The 21,819-nt window shown below is 39.5% G+C and overlaps 2 protein-coding genes and 1 pseudogene across 2 annotated transcripts in view; all 3 read left to right on the forward strand.

Moving 5' to 3' along the window:
• Nucleotides 1-21,819, forward strand: part of CAP2 (cyclase associated actin cytoskeleton regulatory protein 2) — a 138,904-nt gene that overhangs the window by 36,000 nt on the left and 81,085 nt on the right. The gene's annotated exons all lie outside the window — the stretch shown is intronic.
• Nucleotides 14,229-14,359, forward strand: LOC122897020 (annotated as a pseudogene).
• On the forward strand, nt 17,196-17,962 carry LOC122894389 (casein kinase II subunit beta-like). The gene has a single exon (XM_044232132.1). The coding sequence runs from the start codon at nt 17,309-17,311 to the stop codon at nt 17,960-17,962; it is 654 nt and encodes a 217-aa protein (XP_044088067.1). The 5' UTR covers nt 17,196-17,308.

Here is a 21,819-nt window from a genome sequence, read left to right on the forward strand (position 1 = left end):
TAACTTAATTGTCCGCCCAGAGGCTGCTTCAGCATCTGAAAATTAATACTTTGTCTAAAAGTAATGGACTGATTTCATTTAGATTATCTTGTTATTTCTATCCATGCTCCATCCCCACAAAGCACATGCACGCGCGCTCGTGCATATCCATTATGTGCCTAAGAATTCCTCGTCACGCTGTATTAGCTACGTATGAGAAAAAAATAGTCTCGGGCAAATATATCAGATGTCAGGCCCAAGACTCCCTCAGGTTGTAGGAAATGTTTGCAGCTTTGTCAGTTGTGTGGAAGGCAAATACAAAATGTGCTTTCTTGCCTTTACTAGTAGTATTTCTATTATTTTTTATTAGTATATTTAGTATATTTTATTAGTATAGTTAGGTTGTGGTTTACCAGTATAAGTCTCAAAATACGAGGGTTTAAAAAAAATACGAGAGCTTATACATTTTATAACATATTACAACCCAATTCTTTCTAATGTGTCAAATATAAGATCTTTTAGTGATGTAAAAGAAAAGAACGTTCTCAATGAATTCATAATTTATTGTCCATTAAAGGAGATGCATATATATAAAATAATCCATTGTATGTGTGTGCATATGCCTATATATACTGAGCCATAAAAAAAAAAAAAAGCGAAAGCGAAAGAAGTCAGATGGAAGGACAAATACCATAGGATTTCACTTACATGTGAAATTTAAAAGGAAAACAAACTAAGCAGAAGAGAAACAGACTGACAAATGCTGAGAACAAACTGGTGCTTGCCAGCGAGGACATGGGGAGGTAGGCAAACGGGGTGAAGGGGATTAAGAGGTACGAACTTCCAGTTAGGAAATAAATAAGACATGGGATTACGATGCACAACTTAGGGAATACAGCTAACTAATTTATTGCAGTGACCGTTTCCTCGTGTATAGATACCAAATCAGTATGTTGTATACCTGAAACTAACACAATATTCTATTTCCATTATCCTTCAAAAAAATAATCATTAATCACTCATATGTGTTTGCAGTAGAAATCTTTTCCCTTTCAGAAGACTCTTCTGTTTTCTTTTCCTTTTTTTCTAAGATTTTATTTTATTTACTTGTTTACTTATTTTTTTTTGAAGATTTTATTTATTTATTTGACAGAGAGAGATCACAAGTAGGCAGAGAGGCAGGCAGAGAGAGAGAGAGAGGAGGAAGCAGGCTCCCCACTGAGCAGAGAGCCCGATGCGGGGCTCGATGCCAGGACCCTGAGATCACCACCCAAGCCAAAGGAAGAGGCTTAACCCACTGAGCCACCCAGGCGCCCCTCTAAGATTTTATTTTTAAGTGATCTCTATGCCCAACAGGGGGCTCAAACTCATAACCCCAAAATCAAGAGTCACATGCTCTACTGACCGAGCCAGCCAGGCGCCCCAGGAAAACACTTTCCTAAGGCAACTGGAATATTGATATTTGAATTTCGGTCAGTTAATTTTATTAAAACCAGTTAATATACAGGAAAGGTCGTATGGTTTACTGATAATTCGGTGCTGGGGTTTAGGACAAGGTTCTAGAAGTACGCTGCTTTCCTCTGACCCTCTCAGCTCCTAGCACTGTACCCACAGGCTCATCCGTGCTTGCTAAGTGAATGAATGAAAATGAATGTTTGATAATGAATCAGATCATTAATTAATTATTGAACCAATGCATGGACGAACATACCGTGGCTGAAAGTGTAAATAAAATAATATCCCAGACTAACAGTTGAAAAGAGATCAAGGCCAAGTTTAAAGTCATGAATCATGTGAAATTTGGAGAAACATAGACTCCATAGATTTTTGTTTATCTCACACACACACGCTTGTATCCTGAATTTCTCAAAGACCTGACAGTTTATCTGGTACCTCCCTCATTCCCTTCATTCTCATTAAGAAAAGCTAGATGAGAATTTTCTGTAATTTATTTGAGGATAGTTGACTCACATGCTACATAGTTTTAGGTGTGCGGCCTAGTGATTCAGCATCTCTACTGGTTACACTGTGCTCACCACAAGTGCCCCTGCCATCTGTCCTAATCCATTGTAATGCCATTGACTATATTCCCTGTGCTGTGCTTTTTCTTCCAGTGACTTAACTCACTCCATACCTGGTAGCCTATATCTCCCACTTCCCTTCACCCATTTTGCCCATCCCCTCACTGGCCTTCCTTCCGGCAACCATCAGTTTGTTCTCTGGCTTTATAGGTCTGCTTCTGGTTTTTGTTTATTCATTTGTTTTGCTTTTTGGATTCCCTATATGAGTGAGCTCATATGGTACTCATTTTTCTCAGTCTGACTTACTTCATTTAGCGGAGTGCCTTCTAGGACCACCGCATCACAAATGGCAAGATCTCACCCCTTTTTATGGCTGTTTGATATTGCTTATGTGTGTGTACCTTCTTGGTCCATTCATCTATCAATAGACAGAGGTTGCTTCCATATCTTAGCTATTTATTGTAAATGCTGCAGTAAACATAGGGGTGCGTGTATCTTTTTGAATTCATGTTTTTGTTTTCGTTGGGTAAATACCCAGTGACAGAATTATTGGAGCACATAGTATTTTTATTTTTAATTTTTTGAAGACCCTCCATACTCTTTTCCTGAGTGGCTACCCCAATTTACATTCCCACCAGCAGTGTGCAAGGGCTCCCTTTTCTCCACATCCTCACCAACACTTGTTGTTTCTTGTCTTTTTTATTTTAGCCATTCTGACAGGTATAAGGTATAAATGAGAATTTATGAACATGCGAAAATCCATCAATGTAGTGACTTGTAGTCACTGCCAGTAGAAATCCCATGAGCTCTGAGACAAGATCTTTTTGTGAACTTTACTGTGTTTTAAACTAAAGCCCAGATTTTAAAAAGCAATAGAATGCTGTCTGTGTTCTCTGTTTGGATTGGGTTTTGGCATATTACTTTCCCCTTTGATCATGAACATTCGCAGTGATAGCGATCGGGTGAGAAGTAACTTTGTAGAGTCCTAAGAGGCCAGTTGGGACATTAAATTTTTGTATGGACTTCATCATATAATTCCCAATAATCAACTCTCCCAGGATCCAAGAGTCTTTAGCTGTCTTTTTATAATTTTAAACATCTGGATGAAAAGTAAAAAACTGACTGGATTGTCTCAATGTATCAAAATAATGACCATCCCAAACTTTGAAATGGGGACTCTCACCCCAGAGTTCACTTTTAAATTAGTTCATAGAAACTTGGAAGACATTTGCCCATAGGCCTATTGTAAGCAAAAGGGGGTTCAGTTCCTACTCAAAGACATGAAAGAACATTCTTCCAAGTGCAGTACTCGGACCACTGAGATCTACAGTCTCGTTGCTAACGGTCTGCCATGAGAAAGGACAGAAATTGTAGGATTTGAACACTTTTGCTAGCAATCCCACAGAGTAATTTTAAGTCTGCTAAATCCGGTAATTTAAAAAACTAGGACTTGTACTTTGTCTGGTTCTTCTTTTTATTTTTCCAGTAAGGCTCTTTTATTATTTTACAAAAGTATCAGTCTGTGACAGATGAGAAATTAAAAAGAAAAACCTTTAACCAAATGTTTTTTGAGCGGCACTTATGTAATGCAAAATGCTAGAAAAAGGAAAAAAATTCTTCCACTGTGCTTTTAGTTAAATGAAGCAGGAAAACAGTAATATAAACTGCAAAATGGTTAGTAGTTTCAAAGGCAGAAAAGTAAATTTTCTGAGGATAATTGAGCCGAAATTGAGGGGAGATTAAAGAAGTGGTACGTACACTTTAAGAAAGATTTGTCTTATTAAAAATAAAGTCTGAAAGGATATTCATTGAATTGCTGACAATGGTCATTGGGCTGGGGGGGTCTGAACTTAATGAAAACTTTTACTTCCTAAACATTAAAATCTTTTGAACTTTTTACATCATGTGTGTGTTACTGTTATCATCAAAAGAGAGGAAAAGGAATATTTGACAGTAATGGGAAAAAATCTTGGAATCAAGGTTTTGCCTGAAAGGGAGTTCACTGAGCTGCAAAAGACGAATGAAGAGAAAATGCAGGCACCAGGTGGCCCCCCTGATCCTGAGCCCTTGGCTGCAGAGCACCCTGTGGTCAAGGGTCCAGGGTGCCTGGGAATCCATGGGGAGTTGGGGACAGGTGTCAATCAAAGAGCATGCATGGATTGAGTGTTCCTAATAAGAGCTCAGTCTAGATTGATGTTGGCTAGATATGGTTGATGAATGAACAAAATCTGATTCTTAGCTAAATTTTGTAGTTGCTAGAAATCAATCTTACTTCCCTGACTTATTTTCATTTTCCATATTAGTGAGCTAGGCAGTGTAAAGAAGGGGAACGAGAACTAGCATTCGTTGAGAGCCTACTAGGTGAGGGCACTTTGCGTAGTGACTGACAAACATTCCTCGGTCAGTAGGAGAACCATTTAAGATGGAGAAAGATTGGATAACTTGCTTATGGCCATGCATCTAGGAAAGGATAGAGTTGGGTTCTATCTCAGGCCTGTCTAAAGGTCTAAAGCTCATGAGCTCTGCACTACACCAACCCACTATCCAGTAATTTAAATCATTCATTATTAAGCAGTAGTCACTGAGCTTCTGTACCATTTATGTAGGTACCCATGGGCCTCATCTTCAAGACCTACTCGGAGACACAAGGCATATACACATGCGTGGAAGCTAAATAAGAATATGGCTTACATAACACGAGTGAGGGGACACTGCTTAGTGTCACAGTGCATTGTAGAATAAGGATAACCTTGTTGTCCCTAATTTTTTGGAGTGATCTTAGAGCAACCAAGTGTCCTTCACAATCGTGTAGACCCAAAGTTCATTAACCATGAAGCAGTTCTGACTTACCAAGTCGAAAGATTTGGTTTAAACATGTTGATGCAATGCATTGGATTCCTTAAGTGTTAGGAAAAAAAATTAGAAAATTTGGAGAAGGGCGCCTGGGTGGCTCAGTGGGTTAAAGCCTCTGCCTTCGGCTCGGGTCATGACCAGGGTCCTGGGATCGAGCCCCACATCGGGCGCTCTGCTCAGCAGGGAGCCTGCTTCCCTTCCTCTCTCTCTGCCTGCTTCTCTGCCTACTTGTGATCTCTGTCTGTCAAATAAATAAATAAAAACTTTTAAAAAATAAAAAAAGAAAATTTGGAGAAGAGCCAATCTGCCAAGTATTTTTTAGCTACACAATGATTGAATTTGAAAATAAAGTTAATTTAGGAGAATGGTTCTGTGCAGAATACAAACTTGGAACAATATTCATACCTGTCAGAAAAGCAAATGGATTTAAACATACAGTGGTATTTTCTTTTTTCCCCTATTCCCATGCCTCGAGAAATACTGAATGTTTTTCTTTCAAATCTTTGGCCTTTTTAAATATAAACTGCAACAGTGGATTATTTAGAGGACTTTTTGTTGTTGTTTTTTTTTTTAAACCACAGCTATTATTTTTATATTAGAGATTTTGCAAAGTTTTCTGCACAATCTATTTTTGTACACTGCTTGTTTAATTTAGACCACATGTTCTGGACCTCTTTCCATGCCAGTGCGTTGGGGTCTCCATTTTCATTTTTAATGACTATGTAGTATTTCATTATACGGCTACACCATAGTTGATTTAAACAATCAAAATCATATCTAGGTGAAATAATGTACCTACAAGAATTCAGGGCCTGGACTAAGGTGACCCAGGTAAGATGCAAGTGAGGAGGGAACGTGCCGGCCCTCCTCACCAGTGTCGCCCTGGTCCCATCCCTGCAAGGCTGGGCATCCAGTATCTTCATTTATCGTTATTTTAAAAAGTAGTAACGTTTGACTTGTTTTCAGTTTTTCCCCATTAGAAACAAAATTTCAGTGGATATTATTTTCTGAAAGAAAATTCCTGCAGTTGGAAGTACCAGGTCAATGGCAAGCATTCCCTAATACTTCCTGTTCCTCTTTACCCTTCCTCCCCACCCCCGCCACAACACACATGGTTCTGATTCATACTCTCATGGTGTCTTAAAGTGCTTTATGAAATTTGGTGGTAGTTACAAACGAGGAAAATAAGAATTTTAGGGATGATTTGAATGCACGTTAATATTCATGGTATTGGCTCTTTAAAAATGCTTTGCCCCCTGCTGGATGTGCAGGGAGATAAAAGCAGAGCTATTCTTCCCCATATAAATCATCTTTTTTTGCAAAAGAAAACCATCTCTCAGTTCTTTTACATAGTATTTGACGTACCAAGTAATTTATTTAACTTCCCTCTTTGGGACTGGATATATGACGTGTTTTGGGTGGGGTTGGTTGAGTGTTGAGTCACTTGAACTGAGACCACTAAGGCAGCTGAACCATATAATAAAAGATTTCAGGCTTGGATGTAAGAAGGGACACGTTGGAGCTGTTCCCTAGCATCAGAACTGTGCACCATGGTTTATGTAAATACTTATGTGAGTTGGAGTTGCCAAGGCAACAATCCTATTAATGAAGAATAAACCTCTGTTATTATCAGTGCCTGAATGATTACTTTTTTTATAAACTGTGCCTGGTAGTCTAACATTGACATTCTTAATCTACCTCCTCATCTTCGCTTTCCAGACTGCAGAACTATTTAGCTCTATTCAATAAGCGTGCCTTCTTTCTCTGCCAATAGACGTGGAATTATTGGGGGAAAAAAATTAGCCAACTATAAGGGCAGTAAAAATACTAATTTATAACAATTATCTAATCTAAAATTATTGCCCTTTTGATATATACTTTGACAAAGGTAGAGCCTGAAATTGACTGAACTTGTTTGTATTTGAGTGGGCCAGTCTTGAAATTCACTTGTCTCTATGATTTAACAGAGCATTGCCAACATATTTTTAAATAAGTGGAGTGTGACATTACTGCTTCCTTCCCCTAGTCAGACTGTAAATTTAGACTCCATTTTATTGCATGCACACTGGATACTTGAAAAAGGCAGCTGTGGCTGAGTCATAGGGAGCTCTGTTGTCTTGAAGGGCCAGAGAACCATATTAAGGGGAACGGGAATGATACCTAGAAATGAGTGAATTTGAGGCAGTGTGCTTCTTGGGTTCTAGAGAGAAGGAAATCTTTTCTTCAAAAAAGAATACATTCCCTTTTAACGAGAATGCTTCTTGTGTGTTGTCGAGCTAACCAAATGTTGTCAAGCTTACCTTTTCAGTCGTGGGTTGGTGATATCAACAGTTCATTCCTTTCAAGACTGGATGTTTGTTTTCTGTTCCGTACCACTACCGCCTTAACACTTAACCACGCGTGTTCATTAACCATTCTCTGTATTCATGATCCATTTCCCTGATTTAAACTTGGTAGCACCCAGGCACCTAGTAGGTACTCAGAAAATACATTTTTTAAAAGATTTTATTTATTTATTTGACAGACAGAAATCACAAGTAGGCAGAGAGGCAGAGAGAGAGGAGGAAGCAGGCTCCTCAAGGAGCAGAGAGCTGGATGCAGGGCTCCATCCCAGGACCCTGGGATCATGACCCGAGCTGAAGGCAGAGGCTTGAACCAACTGAGCCACCCAGGTGCCCCCAGAAAATACTTTGATTGTGACATTCGATAATAAACTTCAGTCTTACTCAGTTATATCTGTTACATATTTTCCCGATAATAAAATTTTAATGTTTGTTGAAGAAAAATTTGACAACAAATGTATAAAGAAGAGAACAAAATCCACTCACAATTTCACTACTCAGAGATAACTGCCATTGATATCATGGCATAATTATTTCATAAGGACTTTGTTCAAAGTCCTGTTTTCTCCTCAGTAAGTTGGAATCAGCACTGTAATCTGTGACAGCCGTATGTATAAGGACAAATGACACATGCCAGGCCCTGACGTGCACAGGTAGTCCGGGTCAGACATTAAGATGTTGACTGAAATGTTGGGACCAGTCATAGTCCGAGCAAAGTTTGGCCCCTCTCCCATGTCACTGTGGCAGTTTGAGGTTCAACAACAAATAGTCGATCTGATTTCTCAAGTCTTCATTTTTAGCTTTAGATGACATCCCTAGCCAAGCAAATATGCCCGCAGAGCAGGTTTTAACATACACAGATATGCACGTTTCCTTATTAATGGCAACTCGGCTGGCTTGCGTTATTCCTCTTCCTGATGGCACATTGGGAAGAGACAAGGCTGTTCCCCAAACTTATATAGAAAGGCCAAAGGTCCGTGGGAACTCAAGAAGTCATAATGAAGAAACAACCCTTCCTCGCATGCTTTATTCTTGGCTGTGACAACATAAAGGGGCAGTTTGAGTGTTGCTTTCATTCCCTGCCTCAGTAATCCCTGTAAGTACCTCCAAGTACCCCAAGATAATTGTGATAAAAATAACCATAAGCACAAAGAATAAAATCTCATGTAATGAGGACAAAAGCATTCAACTTTGTTATTTTAACAAACAGAAACAATCCAAGTAAAAATAGTTTTTATCATGGTCTCTTAGTGACCCCTCCCCCCATCATCATCGTTCTGCTACCCTTGCCACCAGATAACTGTCCCCAGGCATTTCTCATGTAGGAGTTCATAACACCTCTGTGTTCATAACCCCACACACACACCTTACCTGCAATCCCATGTAAATATCAATATAGCAGGTGATGAGGAGATGCTCTGTCACCAAGAGGATGAAGTGGGATGAAGTTCAAAAATATCTGAAAATTTAAATAGAATAAGTTTTTTTCTTGCTTTTAAAAAAAAAAGTGGAAGGACTTCTAGTTTCTGATTCCTTGTGTAAAGAGCTTAAAAATCACCACACCATCCTGAACAAGTCAAAAGCTGAACAGACTAAAAGAACAGCAACTCTTTTTGGATCTATAAGAGAAGGGAGGACATAGGGCAAACTGCTGTGCCCAGGATCAGAGAAACAGGTGATACACGGAATGCCGGTGTATTGGAACAAAGACTCAGGAGGTGAAACTGCCACCAGTGCTTGGGTAGGAAAACAACGTGAACTGTAATTGGTGGATTGTTGCAAGCTCAGTGCAGACAACTCTGGGAGTTAAGAACTCCAGGAGGACCCAGTTGTTGAGGTCCCCCACAACACTGGGAGATATACCCATAGCATTTCAACCAGGTTCCCATCGTAAATGTGGAAGAAAAGTATCCCCAGACTTCTGGCAAGGGGAGGGGGCAAGTAAGCATTTTGAAATTAGCCAGAGCACTCTGTTCTCAATAAGGCCTGTCCTCAGTGGAAACTAATCAGGGCGTACCCTGGTGCAGGTTATTGTCAGGTTATTGTCAGAGCCCTGCTGACCTCAGAAAGAGAAATCCTCAACTCCAGCTAGCTCTAGTCTTCCACATAGGAAAGAGAAATCAAGTCTAGCTGACTATGGCCACCCTGTCCCATCTCAGGAGGAAGGGGGAAAAGTGAGACACACTTAGGAAGTTCACAGTCCAGAGGCATAGGCTCACTAAAAGATCAGGACCTAATTGTAGGATTAAAGTACACTTCCTCATCTTGCCTCACCACTCCGTTTCTAAAGTCCTATTGACAGCAGTTTCTTCCACTCAGTACATCATATCTGGCCATCCAAAAAAAAAAAAAATTATCAAAAAAATTACAAGGCATACCATTAGACAAAAACCAGAATTTGAAGAGACAAAGCACACACTGGAACCAAACGTAGTAGCAGTGTTAGAGCTACCAAATTGGGAATTTAAAATAACTGTGATTAATTTGTAAAGGACAATAATGGAAAAAGTAGAGAGCATGCAAAAACAGGTGGGTAATAAACAGAGAAATCCTAAGAAGGAATCAAAAAGAAATTCTGAAGATTAAAAGTACTGTAACAGAGGCAAAAAATGGCTTTGATGGTCTTATTAGTAGTCTGCACACCACTGAGGAAGAAATCTCTGAGTTATAAGATATATCAGTAGAATCTTCAAAAAACAGAGAGAACAAAGACCAAACAAAACAGAACAGAATATCCAAGGGCTGTGGGACAACTATGAAAGGTGTAGCATATGTTTAATGGGAATAACAGGAGACTAAAGAGAGAAGGGAATAGAAAAAAATACTTGAGGGCACCTGGGTGGCTCAATGGGTTAAGTCTCTGCCTTTGGCTCAGGTCATGATCTCGGGATCCTAGGATCAAGTCCCACAAGTCTGCTGAGCAGAGAGCCTGCTTCCTTCCTCTCTCTCTCTGCCTGCCTCTCTGCCTACTTGTGATCTCTTTCTCTGTCAAATAAATAAATAAAATCTTTTTTAAAAAATATTTGAAACAATGGTTACCAAGAATTTCCCCCAAATTGATATCAGAAACCAAACCACAGATCCAGGAAGCTTAAAGAATACCAAGCAGGATAAATACGCAAAAACTACACCCCAGTATATCATTCTTAAATTATAGGAAATAAAAAATAATGGAATAATCCTGCACGAAGCCAGATGAAAACACATTTTCTATAGAGGAACAAAGATAAGATACATCTGACCTTTCCTCAGAAACCCACAAGCAAGAAGAGAGTAGAGGGAAATAAAGTGTTAAGAGAAGAAACCTACCAATCTAGAATTTTGTACTCTGAAAAATTATTCTTCAAAAGTGAAGAAGTACTTTCTCAGACAAAAATTGAGGAAACTTGTTTCCAGTAGACTTGCCTTGCAGGAAATGTTAAAACAAGCTCTTCCAAGAAAAGGAGTATAATATAATTAGCTCAGAAACCTGTATCTATATAAAGACTAACATCAAAAAAGAAATAAATGAAGGTAAAATTAAATCTTATTTTTCATATTCTTGATTGATCTAGTGTGTAACGATTCATTCAAAATAATAATAATAGAAACAGTATATTGAATTACTACACTTCTGTATATATCATCTATATGCGTATGTATTGTATATATATGTATATAAGTGAAATGAAAAGACAGCAGTGATACTCAGGACAAGATGAAGAGATTAAGATTATTTTATTATAAGGTATTTATGCTACTGTGGTGTAATGTTGTTTGAAAGTGATCTTGGATTAGTTGTATATTGCAACCTCTCGGCCAACCACTTAAAAGGAAAAAAAATATGTAACTGATATGCTAAGAAAGGAGAGAAAGTGAAATCATCTAAAATGCTTAGTTAAAACCACAAAAGGCAGAAAAAAGAGCAGAAGACAAAAAAAAAATAGGAACAAATAACAAGGGCCACAAATGGAAAACAGCAATGAATATGGTAGATATTAATCCAGTGACAGCTGTAATCACTTTGAATGTCAGTGGTCTAAATGCACCAATTAAAAGATAGAGATTGTCACAGTGGGTCAAAAAACATGGCCCAACTACATGTTGTCTACAGGAAAGCCATTTTAAATGTAAAGACACATACAGATTAAAAATAAATGGATGCAGAAAATATACCATGCTAACATTAATCAGAAGAAAGTAAGAGTACCTGTATTAATTTCAGAAGAGCATACTTCCAAGTAAGGGAAGTTGCCAGGGATAAAGAAGGGCATTGTGTAGTGATAAAAGGTATTATAAGACAAGAAAACTACAGACCAATATCTCTCATGAACATAAGTGCAGAAATCCTCAAAAAAATTAGCAAATCAAATCCAAAAAAGTATAGAAAGAATTATACACCATGGTCAAGTGTAATTTTTCCAGGATCTACAAGGCTGGTTCAATATTGAAAAACCAATTAATGTGGGGCATCTGGGTGGCTCAGTCAGTTCAGTGTCTGACTCTTGGTTTAGGCTCAGGTCATGACCTTAGGATAGGAAGATCCAGCCCCATGTTAAGCTCCACATTCAATGGGAGTCTGCTTGAAGATTCTCTCCCTGTGTCCCCTGACTTGTGCATGCATTCTCTCTAAAATAAATAAATAAATCTTTAAAAAAATTAATGGTATTAGGGTAGTACTGGCCTCCTGGAATGATTTAGGAAGTGTTTCCTCTGATTCAATCTTTTAAGAGAGATTGTAGGAAATTGATATACTTGTTGGTGGTCTACGGCCATACCACCCTGAATGCGCCCAATCTCGTCTGATCTCGGATATACTTGTTGGTGGAATTCACCAATGAACCCATTGGGCCTGGTGGTTTCCATTTTCAAAAGGTTATTAATTATTAATTGAATTTTTTAACAGATAAAGACCTATTCAAATTATGTGTTTCTTTTTGTGTTACAAATGTAAGTTCTCGGGCTCACTTAAACCTACCAAATCTGAAACTTGGTTGTAAGGCTCAAAAATCTGTTTTAACAAACCATCCAGGTGATGGGGTGCCTGGGTGGCTCAGTGGGTTAAAGCCTCTGCCTTTAGCTCAGGTCATGATCCCAGGGTCCTGGGATCGAGCCCCGCATCGGGCTCTCTGCTCTGCAGGTAGTCTGCTTCCCTCTCTATCTGCCTACTTGTGATCTCTCTGTCAAATAAATAAATAAAATCTTAAAAAAAAAACATCCAGGTGAATATAATGCACACTTAAGATTGAGAAGCACGGTGTACACCCTCTTTATGGTTCTTAATATGTCAACCCAGATGCCTTTCATAATCTGACTTTATAGAGTTGGTGCCTTTGTTCATTTTTACAAAATTAGACATCTCCAATTTGTTTCCAGCAAAATTATGAAGTGGTGATATTTTGTCTTCATTATCCTATGACCTCTTGTCATCATTTCATTTTCTTGTTTTTCATTCGTCTCTCAGGTCCATCTTTAAAGGCTCTTCATTGGCTGAAACTCAAGGAACTTCCGCTTTAGAGTTCGAGGCCCCTGATTAGAGGTCCCTAAGGAATAAAATCTAAAAATACATTATCTCTAATTGTAAAATATAGGGCATTGGCAGATTAATTAGGGAGGAATATAGGGATAGCATTGACCATGACCTTCTCAGCAAGCATATTGCTCCCAAAGAACAGGTGCTCATTCCCCTGACCTTAGAAGAGGAGAACCCTCTACCCTTCACTGTCGGGTCTCAAGAAAAAGGATAATACTGTTTCAGAAGATCTGGAAATCCCTTCATTACAGGTACCCTTGCTGGATACTTTTTCATCTCTTCCGTGTCTCTTACAATTTTCCCCCAGTTGTGCCTATTCCCCTTTTTCATCCACATAGTACTTTGCAGCCTGTAGCATTCCCAGTGAAGCAATGCAAAGATCTGATGGCTATTTAGAGATCACTTAGGCTTCCCCCAGGAGCCAGCTCTCCTGAAGAGATTCAATGGAAATAAGTCATATTTGCCCAGATCTTCTAGTCCCAAGGTCTGCTTTAAATTGACTACCAAAATTCATTCTCCTACTCTGTCCCCTAGGAGCACAAAACAAGATGGTCCACCATTCCATCTATCCAAGAATCCCAGTTACCTAGATGATAATTGATTGAGTTTAAATAAAGTGTGTAGCCTTGACTCTTACTAAAGTCTCCCTCTTCTCTCTGCACACACGTGCTCGCAGGAAGATAGATGCACATAGACACCCACAAAGGTCACTGAGGCTCTTGAGCCTGGCACACATGTGATGGACAAACTCAGCAAAAACCCTCAATTATTTGTTGTTACTGAAAATCCCTACGTTTGGCTTTTTCTTTCACAATGTTTCGAACTGCCTGAGTGAGCCAAATTCTCCCTTTCAAGTTATCAGAACTCAGCAGGTTTAGTAAAATTGCTCCTAAATAGGATGCTGTCTGGTAGAGGGAACTCACAGAACTTTCCTGTAGAAGCAGGTGGACCAGGATATCTCAAGTGTGGAATGAAAATCCTTTGAAACATGGACCGATGAGGTTAAACATGAATGTGGTTTACAATCTGATAATTATGCCCAGAATTCCAGGGAACTGGAGGGAGAAATCTTTCTGAAGATTCTGTGGATTCTGTAGATTTCTCTGCATAAGCAAAGTGAAAGTTGAAGAGAGTTGAAGCAAGAATCTAGGTATTGAGCCATTCTCTGCTCCAACCTCCACCCCTTTTGTTGAGTGAAAGACTGTTTAGGGAAGAACTCTAATTAATGAAATTGGCCATTTTGCTAATCAGACCACCAGAAAATTACTAGCACAGGCTAAACATTCTTTCTAAGGAAAGTAAAAAAACGCTACTGATAGTGTTCATCTTAGGATAACTACAAAAATATTGTCAATGCCCCTCAGAGCTAGCAGTTATAACTACAGAAGTCAGGTAATCCTAAATTACTGTTCCACAGCAACTACAATTCAGTCAACTCTGCAAGGCTTGTCATAGATGAGAACAATACCTCTGTGTTATTGTGGCCAGGAGAGGTACAATTATTTTATTTATATCCAAGCTAGCTTTGCGCAGTGGCAGTATCGTAGCCAATGAGGTTTATCTGAGGCACGATTATTGCTAATTGAAAATTTATATCCAAGCTGTGGAAAGCTGTATCTCATAGTTTTCTTTCATTTCATCTTATTTTATTACTTTTCATTGTTCCAAAACTCATTGTTTATGCACCACACCCACTGCGCCATGCAATACATGCCTTCCATAATACCCACCACCAGGCTCACCCACCACCCTCCCCCTTCCCTCCAAAACCCTCAGTTTGTTTCTCAGAGTCTACAGTCTCTCATGGTTCATTTCCCCCTCCGATTTCCCCCAACTCACTTCTCCTCTCCAACTCCCAATGTCCTCCATGTGAAACCATATGATAATTGACTCTCTTTGCTTGACTTATTTCACTCAGCATAATCTCTTCCAGTCCCGTCCACGTTGATATAGAAGTTGGGTATTCATCCTTTCTGATGGAGGCATAATACTCCATTGTATATATGGACCGCATCCTCTTTATCCATTCGTCTGTTGAAGGGCATCTTGGTTCTTTCCACAGTTTGGTGACTGTGGCCATTGCTGCTATGAACATTGGGGTACAGATGGTCCTTCTTTTCACTCCATCTGTATCTTTGGGATAAATACCCAGTAGTGCAATTGCAGGGTCATAGGGTAGCTCAGTTTTTAATTTTTTGAGGAAACTCCATACTGTTTTCCAAAGTAGCTGCACCAACTTACATTCCCACCAACAGCATAAGAGGGTTCCCCCTTTCTCTGCATCCTCTCCAACACATGTTGTTTACTGTCTTGTTAATTTGTGCCATTCTAACTGGTGTAAGGTGGTACCTCAATGTGGATTTGATTTGAATCTCCCTGATGGCTAGTGATGATGAACATTTTTTTCATGTGTCTGTTAGCCATTTGTATGTCTTCTTTTGAGAACTGTCTGTTCATGTCTTCTATTTTTTGACGTGATTATCTGTTTTGTGTGTGTTCAGTTTGAGGAGTTCTTTATAGATCTTGGATATCAGCCCTTTATCTGAAGTGTCGTTTGCGAATATCTTCTCCCATTCCGTGGGTTGCCTCTTTGTTTCGTTGACTGCTTCCTTTGCTGTGCAGAAGCTTTTGATCTTGATGAAGTCCCAAAAGTTCAATTTCTCTTTTGTTTCCTTTGCCTTTGGAGTCGTATCTTGAAAAAAGTTGCTGTGGCCAATGTCAAAGAGGTTACTACCTATGTTATCCTCTAGGATTTTGATAGATTCCTGCCTCATGTTGAGATCTTTTATCCATTTCAAGTTTATCTTTGTGTGTGGGGTAGGAGAATGGTCAAGTTTCACTCTTCTAGACATAGCTGTCCAATTTTTCCAGCACCATTTATTGAAGAGACTGTCTTTTTTCCACTGTATATTTTTTCCTGCTTTGTTGGAGATTATTTGACCATAGAGTTGAGGGTCTATATCTGGGCTCTCTACTCTGTTCCACTGGTCTGTGTGTCTGTTTTTGTGCCAGTACCATGCTGTCTTGGTGATCACAACTTTGTAGAAAAGCTTGAAATCAGGCAACATGATGCCCCCAGTTTTGTTTTTCTTTTTCAACATTTCCTTAGCAATTCGGGGTTTCAGCAAAGGTGGTCCTAAGGGGAAATACATAGCCATCCAAGCCTCCCTCAAAAAAATTGAAAAATCCAGAATACACCAGCTCTCTTTACACCTTAAAGAACTGGAGAATCAAAAACAAATTAAGCCAACCCCACACACAACCCCACATAATAAAGATTAGAGCAGAGATCAATGAGATAGAAACTAGAGATACTGTAGAACACATCAATGAAACTAGAAGCTGGTTTTTTTTTGAAAGAATCAATGAGATCAATAAACCATTGGCCAAACTAATCCAAAATTAGAGAGGACCCAAATTAATAAAATTATGAATAAAAAGGGAGAGGTCACGACTAACACCAAGGAAATAGGAACAATCATCAGAAATTATTGTCAATAGTTATGTGCCAATAAGTTACGCAACCTAGATGAAATGGATGCATTCCTGGAAATATCTAGTAACGAGATTGAAGCAGTGGTCAAAAATATTCCAAAAAACAAGAGCCCAGGACGTGTCGGATTCCCTGGAGAATTCTACCAAATATTTAAAGAAGAAATAATACCTAGTCTCCTGAAGCTCTTTCAAAAAATAGAAACAGAAGGAAAACTTACAGACTCTTTTTATGAAGCCAACATTATCCTGATCCCCAAACCAGGCAAAGACCCCACCAAAAAGGAGAATTTCAGACCAATATCCCTGATGAATATGGATGCCAAGATTCTCAACAAGATCCTAGCTAATAGGATCCTACAGTACATTAAAAAGATTATCCACCATGACCAGGTGGAATTTATCCCTGAGATGCAGGGTTGGTTCAACATTTGTAAATCAGTCAATGTGATAGAACAGATCAGTTAAGAGAAGAGAGAAGAACCACATGGTCCCCTCAATTGATGTAGAAAAAACTTTTGACAAGATACAGCATCCATTCCTGATTAAAATGATTCAAAGTATAGGGATAGAGGGAACATTCCTCAACTTCATAAAATCTATGAAAAACCCAAAGTGAATATCATCCTCAATGGGGAAGAACTGACAGCCTTCCCTTTGAGATCAGGAAAATGACAAGGATGCCCTCTCTCACCACTGTTGTTCAACATAGTTTTCTTTTTGGAAATGTGGCCATTAGAGACTGACAGAAGTCCTACTGAAAATACACATTTTGATACATGGGTGAACTTTCATGCAGCTCAGAACTTGACATTCCTAAGATCATAATGGCCTCCAGAAGAGTAAATATTGAAAATCCTCTGTTCCTCCCTAAGGAACATCCAAAATTTTGAGCTTTTGAGCAATATAATCCCAGCATTCAGAGTACCAGGACAAATAATAGGAGATGGTATACTCCAAAATGGAAAATATATCTTCATTTAAATATTCATGAGACCAACTTCGGCTGCCGTGGTCGGGTCTGTGGCCTGCGTTGTAGCCCTCGCTGTTCCTTGGAAGCAGCAACTTCCCTCCCCCGCCCTGTTCCCGGTCCCCGTCCAGCCGCTGATATGAAGATGAGCAGCTCAGAGGAGGTGTCCTGGATTTCCTGGTTCTGTGGGCTCCGTGGCAATGAATTTTTCTGTGAAGTGGATGAGGACTACATCCAGGACAAATTCAATCTCACTGGACTCAATGAGCAGGTGCCTCACTATCAACAAGCTCTAGACATGATCTTAGACCTAGACCCTGATGAAGAGCTGGAAGACAACCCCAACCAGAGCGACCTGATTGAACAGGCAGCCGAGATGCTTTATGGATTGATCCACGCCCGCTATATCCTCACCAACCGTGGCATCGCCCAGATGTTGGAAAAGTACCAGCAGGGAGACTTTGGCTACTGTCCCCATGTGTACTGTGAGAACCAGCCAATGCTTCCCATCGGCCTTTCGGACATCCCAGGTGAGGCCATGGTGAAGCTCTATTGCCCCAAGTGCATGGACGTGTACACACCCAAGTCATCGAGGCACCATCACACGGATGGCGCCTACTTCGGCACCAGTTTCCCTCACATGCTCTTCATGGTGCACCCGGAGTACCAGCCCAAGCGGCCCGCCAACCAGTTTGTGCCCAGGCTTTACAGTTTCAAGATCCATCCAATGGCCTACCAACTGCAGCTCCAAGCTGCCAGCAACTTCAAGAGCCTAGTCAAGACAATTTGCTGATTCCCCATCCCACCTGACCCTCAGTCTTTGACACCTCCGATCCTTTGCTGCTACCCTTTCAGGATCCCTCTATGATTTTTAGTTTAAATTAAAGGAGTAAATATTGTGGTGGGAATATGAAATAAAGTGGAAGAAAAGGCAAAAAAAATATTCATGAGACCTATTATGCTGGTGATTGAATTTGTTGTTTTATTGAAATGGTCTAAGGATCTTGGTTTGAGCTGAAGCTTTGTATCTCAGAAAAAAAAAATCCTTGAATGAGAAATAACAAGAAAAATTAGAAACAAGAATAAGGTGCTCATGTCAGTAAAAATTATAGAAAATTTGTCAAATGTCAGAACATGTTAATGAAGTGGAATGACAAAAACTAGTCATTTCCCCCTACTTTAGTCACTTTTCTTCAACATAGTTTTGGAAATCCTAGTCACAGCAGTTAGGCAAGAAAAAGAAATAAAAGTCATCCAAAATGAAAAGGAAGAAATAGAACTATCAGTGTTCGCAGATGATGTGATACTATATTAAAAACACTAAAGACTTCACCAAAAACTATAAATGAATTCAGTAAAGTTGAGGACACAAAATCAATATACAGAAATCTGTTGCTTTTCTATATACTAATAATGAAATAGCAGAAAGTGAAATTAAGAAAATAATTTCATTTACAACTGCACCAAAAAGAATAAAATATTTGGGGATAAATTTAACTAGGAGGTGAAATTCCTGTAGACTTCAAAGACAGTCTCTTCAATAAGTGGTGCTGGGAAAACTGGACAGCCACATGCAAAAGAATGAAACTGGACCACTTCCTCACACACTATACAAAAATAAATTCAAAATGGATTAAAGACCTAGATGTAAGACCTGATGCCATAAAACTCCTAGGAGAAAACAAAAGTACTGAACTCTGACATTTGTGGTAGCAATGGATTTCAGATTTGGCTCCTCAGGAAAGGACAACAAAAGCAAAAATAAGTGGGACTATGTCAAACTAAAAAGGTTTGCACAGTGAAGGAAACCATCAATAAAATGAGAAGCAACCTACTGAATGGGAGATTTTCACAAATGATGTATCAAATAAGGGGTTCATGCCCAAAATATATAAAGAAAACTCATGCAACCCACTATCAAAAAAAATTTGATTAAAAAATGGGTGGAGGTCTTGAATACAGTAATTTTCTAAAGAAATACAGATGGCCAACAGGCATATGAAAAGATGTTCGGCATTACTAGGTACGAATAAAATGCAAATCAAAACCACCAGATATCACCTCACACCTGTCAAAATGTCTGTTATCCAAAAAAACAAGAAATAAGAGGTGTTGGCAAGGATGTGGATATAAAGGGAACCCTTGTGCACTGTTGATGGGAATGAAAATTGGTGTAACCACTGTGGAAAAGAGTATGGCTGTTCTTCAAAAAATTAAAAATAGAACTGTCATATAATCCAGCAACTTCCCTTCTAGGTATCTATCCAAAGGAAATGAAGACAGTAATTCAAAAAGACACATTCACCCCTATGTTCATCACAGTGTTATTTACAATAGCCAAGATGTGGAGTGAATCGTGGTTTAGGATACTCAAAATACAACCAGAAGATTGAGTAGCATCCAAATTCTCAAAGACTGGACATCTCCTCACTGAGCCATCCCTCTCCTGTCCCAGTCTATCAGGCCCTTAAAGAGTTTGATAGAGCACAAACCCTTGATTGAAAGGGAAAATCAAGAAACCCACAATATGATAGCGAAGGACTCATGGACACACCTTCATGGCAGTCAGAAATAGTGTGTCGGAAAGGAACATTGCATGCTAAGGGAAGGCATCGGCTCACGCTCAGAGAAAATGGAACGTAAGAAACAGAAACAGATTCCTCAAAATGGCTTAATTAGAGCATAACTTACACTCTCAGAATTAATGAGAGTATAAATGTATTTTTAAGTAGCTTAAAGATGGGGCGCCTGGGTGGTTCAGTGGATTAAAGCCTCTGCTTTCAGCTCAGGTCGTGATCCCGGGGTCCTGGAATCGAGCCCCTCATTGGGCTCTCTGCTCAGCGGGGAGCCTGCTTCCTCCTCTCTCTCTCTCTGCCTGCCTCTCTGCCTACTTGTGATCTCCGTCTGTCAAACAAATAAATAAAATCTTTAATAAATAAATAAAGAGCTTAAAGACAAGGTGATAAAACTTTGGTGGGAGTGAAATGCAAGAGAAGTTGAAGGTCTAACAAATGAAGAACAAAAATGATATCCATACAGAAATGATACATAGATTAGGTGAATGTATGTATAAGAGATCCTGTTGGAAATCTGTTCACTCACAGTAGAAAAATCGTATTCATGTGATCGCAGTAAATACAGATGAAGACAAAGAAATAGAAGGCAGAGAGAGAATGTAGAAGATATGAAGACACTCAAACATCACACGATCTGAAGATAATAATTGGAGTCCCTAAAGTTCTATTTGTAACTTTTTAAACTTGAAAAAGTAAAGCATTAATAGTGAAGGTGCCATCATCATTAGCCCTCAGGGAGATTCAAATTAAAACCACATTGAGATATCACCTTACACCAGTTAGAATGGCCAAAATTAACAAAACAGGAAACAACATGTGTTGGAGAGGATGTGGAGAAAGGGGTACCCTCTTACACTGTTGGTGGGAATGCAAGTTGGTGCAGCCTCTTTGGAGAACAGTGTGGAGATTCCTCAAGAAATTAAAAATAGAGCTTCCCTACGACCCTGCAATTGCACTCCTGGGTATTTACCCCAAAGATACAGATGTCGTGAAAAGAAGGGCCATCTGTACCCCAGTGTTTATAGCAGCAATGGCCACAGTCGCCAAACTATGGAAAGAACCAAGATGCCCTTCAACGGATGAATGGATAAGGAAGATGTGGTCCATATACACTATGGAGTATTATGCCTCCATCAGAAAGGATGAATACCCAACTTTTGTAGCAACATGGACGGGACTGGAAGAGATTATGCTGAGTGAAATAAGTCAAGCAGAGAGAGTCAATCATCATATGGTTTCACTTATTTGTGGAGCATAACAAATAGCATGGAGGACAAGGGGCGTTAGAGAGGAGTAGGGAATTTGGGTAAATTGGAAGGGGAGGTGAACCATGAGAGACTATGGACTCTGAAAAACAATCTGAGGGGTTTGAAGTGGGGGGGGTGGGAGGTTGGGGTACCAGGTGGTGGGTATTATAGAGGGCATGGCTTGCATGGAGCACTGCGTGTGGTGAAAAAATAATGAATAATGTTTTTCTGAAAATAAATAAATTGGAAAAAAAATAGTGAAGGTGCCGTGTATTTGAAACACACTCTCCCGCCTGGCTCCTTTCTAGAGGGGATTCAGTCCAGGTAGTGCTGAAATCTCTAGATCTGTCTTAATAATTGGAGAAGCCACTGCTCACAGTGAACACAGGTGTCTGGGGGTGATTTAAGGGACAACTTCCTTTCCAGCAGAAGGCATAGAAGAGGTTTGGGCACACTGCAAACAGACAGGGGAAATACCCTTTGAAAACAACTGCGTTTTGGGCTCAGACATTTTTCAACAGCTTTATTGAGATGTCATTCCCACAGATAACATTCACTCTTTTAAAGTGAACAGTTCAGTGGTATTTTAGTAGATGCCCCAAGCTGTAAAACCATCATCAGTCTCTGCTTCCCACTTCACCCCCAAAAGAAACCTCGTACTCCATTCCTCTCTCCCACCAGCCCCAGGCAAGCACCAATGTCCTTTCTGTCTCTGTAGATTTGCTTATTCTGGACATTTCATATCAATGGACTCATACACATGTGGTCTTTTTTGACCGGCTTCCTTCACTCAGCATGTTTTCAAGGGTCACCCACATGGTAGCACG

This window comes from Neovison vison, chromosome 1 (genome assembly GCF_020171115.1).
Source record: "Neovison vison isolate M4711 chromosome 1, ASM_NN_V1, whole genome shotgun sequence".
Taxonomy (NCBI): Eukaryota; Metazoa; Chordata; class Mammalia; order Carnivora; family Mustelidae; genus Neogale; species Neogale vison.